The sequence below is a fragment of the Canis lupus genome, chromosome 36, assembly GCF_003254725.2.
Source record: "Canis lupus dingo isolate Sandy chromosome 36, ASM325472v2, whole genome shotgun sequence".
NCBI lineage: Eukaryota > Metazoa > Chordata > Mammalia > Carnivora > Canidae > Canis > Canis lupus.
The window spans coordinates 1,789,271-1,797,500 of record NC_064278.1 but is presented as its reverse complement, the minus strand read 5'-3'; the positions used below and the strand labels follow the sequence as shown (position 1 = coordinate 1,797,500).

The 8,230-nt window shown below is 42.6% G+C and overlaps 1 protein-coding gene across 1 annotated transcript in view; it reads right to left on the bottom strand.

Annotated features, from left to right (window-relative positions):
* Positions 1-6,816, bottom strand: part of LOC125754412 (uncharacterized) — a 41,146-nt gene extending 34,330 nt beyond the window's left edge. Inside the window, exons 1-2 of the mRNA XM_049106124.1 lie at positions 6,751-6,816; positions 5,451-5,637 (exon numbers count right to left, since the gene is read on the bottom strand). Coding sequence (XP_048962081.1) covers positions 5,451-5,637; positions 6,751-6,816 — 253 coding nt within the window. The remainder of the gene's footprint in view (positions 1-5,450; positions 5,638-6,750) is intronic.
* Between the last annotated feature and the right edge of the window lie 1,414 nt (positions 6,817-8,230).

The window sequence follows — 8,230 nt, the reverse complement described above, 5'->3', positions numbered from 1 at the left end:
TTAGATGTTATTTCCAGTGTTTCCACTAAGCAACTAACCAGTCATTTACAAAATTGTGAATTCTGGAGCAGTCTATAGTTGACACAATTTTGCAGACTTTGGTTCACATTTTTCTTTTTGAAAATATTATGACCCAAAGGAGTTGACGGTGAGAGTTACAATGTATGTTTGGCTGCACTTACTTCCTCCTCCCTTTTGCTTCATGACTGTTCATCTTGATCTAGTTTTAAGAAAGGAAATGAGCGATAGAAGGAAGCCTGTGTCACTCCTTAACAAAATGCATGATACACACAGTTACCTTTATTTGGAGGTAGAATATATGACTACTAGTTTTGCCGTCCAAGACAATCGTATATTTAAGTATATGTAATATATTTGTAACTTTTTTTAACTTTTTAAAATTTATTAATGATAGTCACACACAGAGAGAGAGAGAGAATGGGGCAGAGACATAGGCAGAGGGAGAAGCAGGCTCCATGCACCGGGAGCCCGACGTGGGATTCGATCCCGGGTCTCCAGGATCGCGCCCTGGGCCAAAGGCAGCTGCTAAACCGCTGCCCCACCCAGGGATCCCTATATTTGTAACTTATATGTAATATATAATGTATGTAATGTTTACATATGTGTACTTAGTTGATGAGTTGGAGTACAGATATCCAGCTTAAAGAATAAAATCAGTTTAGATGACATTCTTTTTATAAATTTGATCTCCCATTAGCGGAGATACAAAGAGGCTACATCTATGACAATGAGCAGATAGGCCTTTGTAGAGAAGTCATACACATGACTAAAAAACGTGTATATTCACACATTAAAATGCAATACGGTGGTGAAGAAATAGAATTAGAATTTCAAGGTGTACGTATCCAGGCGTATTTTCAAATATTACTGAATATAATAGTTTATTTGATATTTTAATAAATTTTAGCCTTATTCAGAGCTTGTCAACAGTAAGATTCTAAGGCAAAGTAAATACTGTAACTTGTTAGTATTCAGTGTTACAGAAATTATCTTTCATAAATAATTCCTTATGATATGAAATATGTTTGGAAATTTAATCATTTTCCCTAAAAAGTAGATGAATCAAAAATTAAATTGATTATTTGTTAATCAGAGTAAAGTGATGTGGTTTTTTTGGTAAATATAATTTCAATTTTGGTTAGGTTTAATAATGAACCAAAGTGGGAAACATCATTTTAAGTTTTTATTTTAATTCCATTAGTTAACATATAGTGTTACATTAGTTTCAAGTGTACAATATAGTGATTCTACACATCCATACATCACCAGACGTGCACTCCTTAATCCCCATCACCTATCTCCCCAGGCCCCCATCCCTCACCCCTCCGGTAATCTGTTTCTTTTCTATAATTAAGAGTCTGTCTCTTGATTTGCGTGAGTCTCTCTTTTTTTTCTCTTTGCTTGTATGTTTTGTTTCTTAAATTCTACATGAGTGAAATCATACAGTATTTGTCTTTGTCTGACTGATTTATTTCACTTAGCATTATACTTTCTAGCTCCATCCATGTTGCTGCAAATGGCAAGATTTCATTCTTTTGTACAGCTGAATAAGATTCCATTGTGTATATATATATATATATATATATATATATATATGTGTGTGTATATATATATACATATATATATATAATATATTTTGTTCTTTGAGTTTTTATTTAAATTCTAGTTAGTTAGCAATAGCACATCTTTATCCATTCATCAAGGGCACCTGAGCTGCTTAAAGTGGGAAATATTTTTGATACCTTATTTTTGTTCGGTATTTGTAAGTTTTTATAAAACATCAGGAATTTATGTTTTAAAAATTGATATATGAATGAATAAAACTGTATTTAGGCTGCATTTTCTAAGACACAAATTTATCTTGCCAATTTATTTTCTGGGAAATTCTCAAAAAAGGAAAAAAGGAAAAAATAAACATTCAATATTTATTTCCGGAAAGATCAATATAAAAGATCCAGAAACCCTCCAAATTTAGTATCCTTTCCATTCATCTTTACTAAGGTAAGAACTCCCATATATTTACATTCTTGACGAGATGAGAAGGAAATGAGATATTGCTCAAATGTTTATGTCATATTATTTAACCTCAAAGTTTTACAGATGAATACAAAAGAATGCATATAAAAGTTTTCAGTTTAGGGGCACCTGGGTGGCTCAGTGGTTGAGCGTCTGCTTTTGGCTCAGGGCATGACCCCCGGGGTCTTGGATCGAGTCCCGCCTCGGGATCCCTGCATGGAGCCTGCCTCTCCCTCTGCCTGTGTCTCTGCCTCTCTGTGTGTCTCTCATGAATAGATAAATAAAATCTTTAAAAAAAAAAATTTTCAATTTGAATGATGTTCAATGTTGTTATTCAACTATGTGTAATATTTGGTGTTTGTTTTAAAAGAGTCACAGAATCTTCCACTTCCTGTTACTTCTAGTAAAATTCTGTCATAATTGTTTCATGGGATTTGCTTTATATTTGAGTTCATGCCATTTTTAAGCCATAAAAATAAATGGAACATGTCGACTTAATAAAAGTCATTGTCTAACAACACCTGGAATTATTTATTTTTTAATTTTGAACTCCAACCTCTTAGTATAATGACTTCCCTGTGACATCAGATTACAGTATTGTTGTTGCTTCTCAGAAGAAATAGATTGGAATGGACAAATGAATTTACCAGTTGCTTCATTTATCAGGTTTTCTTTTCTAACGTCAATTAGAAAGACATCTGCTATGTTTTACTTTTGTAATCATATGGTCAGTATTTCCACCCCAGTCTCTTTTACAACTTTTAGCCCCTTCTGTTTCTGTCTTTTTAAAATGATTGTAAATAACTCTTTAAAGATCTAAGCAGTTATTTAAATGAAAAGATAAAAATTTGCAATATAATTATATATTTATATGTTTGCAGGAGGGCTGGAAATAAGTCTCACTTGTTCATACATACCAAATTATTACCTAACCTATTCCCAGGGTAATAATAACACCTAGGTCTTTCATGTCCTATCCATATTTGCCAACATATCACTCATTCATTCATTTATTCTTTATTTTAACAGATGTTTATTGAGCCAGGACTTCAGTGATGGGCGTCAACGGTCAACCAGACTGGAGATTATCTGCTTTAGGGGATCTTATGTTCTAATGTTGGGAGGCAGGTGACAAACAAAAATTATTACACCAAATATATTTGTCTAATAATAATTGCCTGAAGAAAATAGAATAGGATAATGGAATAGAGTGCCTCGTAGAAAAATAATTTTTCATTTCAAAAATAAAAATTGAAACTCCTCTAATTGAGTCTCTATTTGGCATGTAATATAGAAAAACAGAATATGGTTAAAGAATTAGAAATAATATATGCATAGTGTGAAGAAAACAGACTGTTATTGCATTTTAAATCTAATTTGCTGTGGGAGAAATTCAGTTTCAAGTTTCTCAGACTTAAACCACACGTATACTTGAAGAGAAACTAAATTGTATATGTAAGGAGGATTAAGATGAAAAATAGTAAAGCTGTACAGCTGAGAAACTCTGCCTTCTTACACTAACTGTGCACTGACTGAGATTATCCTCTGTGGAGATTGTGCTTTTATGACAGAAGAATGCACATTAATAGAGAAAAGAAATTTACAAGTTAACATTTCTATCCAGAAAGTACTTTTACCCCCAACTAGCCATTTCTTATTCCCAGAATCGTCTCCATCGCCAGCTGACCCATCCATGGCTTTGCCTCACTTACTCTCAAGCGCATTGCAGTTTAGAGACCACTCCAGGAAATATTTTTCTCATCATCCAAACTGGGCCCGGGTTTGCATTTTACTCTCATAATATCACTTAGATTTCTTCATCATAACAATCATGCTTTGCTTGTATCTTTATTTCTGTGACTCTGTCTACTTCCTCCTTCATATTGGGCTACTGGAATAGACCAGAGTGATCTTGAGCTAGCTACTTTTACCTTTAGATTCATTTTGACAGTTATAAAAAAAAAAAAAAGTTTTAAAACTTTCAGAAGAAAACACACAAATTAAAATGTCTAAAATTACTTAATTCCTATAAAACTATAAAAATAATTTCAACTTCACAATTGTTAAATCTGTTTCTTGGTCTTAGTCAGTCTTGAAATAGCACATTGGAATTCTCTCTCTCTCTCTCTCTCTTTGAGATTTATTTATTCATTTTGGGGAGAAAGAGAGAGAGAGAGAGAAGGAGAGCAAGGGAAGAGGCAGGGGGAGAAACTCAAGCAGGTTCTCACAGAGCTCACTGCAGGGCTCCATCTCATGACCCTGAGATCTCATCCTGAGCTGAAACCAAGAGTTGGACACTCCACTGAATGAGCCACCCAGGCGCTCCCCACTTTTTTTTTCATAATCACCACCCTTCTACTTTTGTCTGTTTCCTTCCTCTCTTCAGAAAGAAAAAATAATTAGCTTTTGAAATATTTATTTCCAAGTGCTACCCTGACATATAGCAGGGCAAAGCAGCCAAGAAACCTAAAGAAAGAATCTTCTCCCACTCAACCTCCTGGAGAAAGGTTTTTGCCACAACAATAAAGTCCTTGAGGGAAGATTTTTCTCCTCTTTCTTCCCTATTACCCAGCACAGTGCCAGACTCAACAGAGCCACATAGCAAACATCACTATTCATTAATGAATGAGTAAATAGAAATCAACTGAATTTGAAGAGACCCAGCTTTGTGGGAAGAGCTATTTGCTTTTTGCATCATCATTTTTCTTCTGTATCAGAATATGGAAAAGCAAAACATTAATTAGGACTAAAGAAGAAAAAAGGCAGATGAGAATTCTCCATTTGAAATTCAAACTCCCCATTGGAGGGATATAGAGCCAGGTTATTTTACCTAATAGTAATTGTGTTTTGTTTTGTTTTGTTTTGTTTTTTTAAAATTGATTGATTGACTGAGTAATGATTTATTTATTTATTTTGAAGAGAGAAGAAGAGAGAGAGTGAGGTGTAGGGGCAGAGGGAGAAGGAGAGAGAAAATCTCAAGCAGACTCCCTACTGAGCACAGAGCCTGACATAGGGCTCAATCTCATAAGCCTGCGATCATGACCTGACCCCAAATTAAGACTTAGATGTCTAATGAGCTGAGCTACCCTAGCACCCCTTATTTATTTGAGAGAAAGAAAAATGGAGAGAAAGAGAGAGTTGGGGGGAGCGGCAGAGGGAGAGAAGGAATCTGAAGCCGACTCCCCGCTGAGCTCAGAGCCCTATGTGGGGCTCAGTCCTAGGACCCTGAGACCATGACCTAAGCCCAAATCATGGTGCTTAACTGACCGAGCCACCGAGGCGCCCCCACCTAACAGTCATTATTATTATTACCTCTAGAACTAGAGCCTCTAAATTTCCTACAAAAATTACCTGAGATGTGAAAGAATAGGATAGCTCCCAAAATGCTTAAAGAAAAAATTTGTGACAGCTACCAGTGCGCTGCCTCTCCGCTGCGAGGACCTTGGCTGGTGCTACCCTGCAGTCACCGCCCGGGATGCAAGGCCCCGGGCAGCAAGCTCTGGCTGGCGTAATGATCACCGCCCTTTGGGCAAACACTATTTCCCGGAGGGCTGCTTTCTGCTTTCCTAGTGACAGTGTCCAGCTCTGAGTCTGGTGGCCCTACAGCGACCACAGCCAATCCTCTCCAGTTAGGCCTGAATCCAACCAAGGGGAGGACACTCCACTTCCAAGTTGCTTCTTTCCTGGGCTCTCTCCCTCAGGTCTGGAGTTGGATTTTCCCAAAGATGTACACTAATTACCAAGAAATTATGGCCAACTAGAGATTGAATACGTTATTTATAATCAATGAACCTCAAAAATCATCATGATATCTTAGATTTATTTTTAAAATAAATGTTTATAAGACAATCTTGAATTAATATTTTCTTTTTTTGAATTTTTAACGTTTTTCTATGATGTAGTTTATAGGTCTCCAAACTAAGAGTGCCAAGGATATCTACTAAGGTATGGAGACTGACCTGGTCAGAATAAAAATTCACCAAAGTTAAATGATAAAATCATGTCATAAGAATTTCTTTTTCAAGTGTTAATAACTTTTCATTACAAAAGAACTGCTTATGTGTGATGGCTGTGTCTAGGGCTATGAACTTTTCCCTATTTAAACGGTGCAGAGTGTACTTAGAGGAGAATATAGGGTGAAGATTCTACTGGTGATTGACAACTGCTGTAACTGTTTCAGTGTTATTACTTGACACACGTTCTCCAAAATACCTAGCTTCATGTTTTCTAACGTTTGGATTAAAACTGTTAATATTAAATCTTACAAGATTTATCACTGCCGGATCCTTGGTTGTGACCACGCCTGTCTCAGTTCTCTAGGCTGGAGGAAATTTTCATCTCCCCAGGGGCTTTGTGACACATCATTGAAAAATGTTCCTTGATATGGAAGGTAGTTTTACACATGAGGATTCGGTAGCTTGAAATATGTAATTAAAACATTTAATTTAAGTTTCAGACTTTATAAGTTTGTGAGACTGAGTAATTGATTTTACTATTTTCTGATACCTGTTAGCTCCTCGCTAGCTGGCTCCTTGCCCGCTTCTTCCGTTCATAGTTTATCTAAAGTGTGGAACTCCGTGGGCAAGTTCTCCTTCCAATACTGCAGAGCAAGTGTATCTCCCTCCTCCTCGCTTTCTCTTTTTTTAAAAAACCTAATTGTTATTAGTTGTCATTTTTTATCTTGGTAAAATATATATATGACATAAAACTTACCATTTTAATCACTTTTACATGTGTGGTTCTGGGGCTCCAGGTAGATTCGCAAGGCTGTCCCGCCATCACCGCCACCCGTCTCCAGAATGTTCCCACCTGAAAACACTCAGCGGAAGGCTGCACCTGCAGCGCGGTGGCCCTGGAACATCCCCCCGCCCTCGCCCCCCCCCCGCGCACCCCGCCCCCGCCCCGCGCCGCCTCGCCCAGCCCCGGGCAGTGGCCGTGCGCGTGCCGGTGCGTCCCTGGCCTCGGAGCCGCCCCCCGCCCCAGGTCACGCGGCGAGGCCCGGTCCTCCCGGCAGCCCTGGGGTCGAGCCCAGCCGCGGGGCCGGGCGCGGAGGTGGGGGGGCGGGGGCGGGGGCGGTCCTGGCGCTGAGGGACCCGAGGTCCTGCGGCCGCAGCCCCTGGGCGGGCCCCGGAGACCCGTGACGCCCGCACCTGGTCCGGGAACCCCGAGCCCGGGCGCGCACCTCCGACGGGCCCAGCACGCTTCCCGCGACGTGGCTCTTTACTTCGTGAGCTCTGTGAGCACGTGACGTCATTGGCTAGTGTTTCATGGTTTCAGACAATTCTTGTAGCAATATGTCGCTTCATGATCGTGTTAATGTAACTGTTCCTATATTTTTCCAAAAGAGAAGAGCGATGGTCAGCGCATCCACTGACGGAGGTCGCGCAGTCCCGCGTGACGGAGCACGTCACCAACCGAGGAGGGCAGCGGGGGCAGCGGCTCAGGAAGGCCGTCCTGGGGGATGACGGCGCGGCCCGCCCGCCCCACGCGGGGCTCTGCGTGGCGCCCACCAGCCCGGCCCCGCGCAGGCGCAGGCGCAGGCGCAGTACAGGGTCCCTAACCGTCCCCGCGTGCCTAACCTCGACGTTTCTGCTGCAGCGGCAGGGGGAGCTTGTCCGCCGGCGCCCCGGGCTTCGCTAGGCCTTCGGCCCGGGGGCCTGGGGCGGGGCTCCCCGGGGGCGCCGGGCCGTCCGTAGGCCCTGGCCCCAGAGTCACCGGGGAGCTCTGGGCGCCCCCCCGCCCCGCCCAGCCCCGCCCCCCGAGGGTGAGGCCCCGGGGCCGGCACGTGCTGCTGCCGCCGCAGGGTCACCCAAGCAGGGCTCCAGCGCAGTGCTCCGGGCGTCAGGGGTCTCTGGGTGCCTGGTAGGGCGCCGGGGGGAATCCGCTCCCGGAGCTCAGGCCTCGCTCTCCCCGCGGCCGCGTCATCCCTGGGTGGCCCTACGGCTCCCCGGCCCTGCAGGACCCCGAGCTGCCACAGGCACCTGCAGTGCGCGTGACGCCCAGCCGGCTCCGGGGCCTGCGGGGCGGATCCCTCGGCCGCGTGCCTTGTCTGGACGTCTCACTGACGTCACTCCTGCCCCTGTCCTGCTGCTGGCACGCACACCTGCGTGTGTCACCCGCCTCGCAGCGGCTGTTGCCTTCTCCCTGACTTGCCGTCCGGGTCTGTGGAAACGTGTTCCCGGCGGCCCGGGCG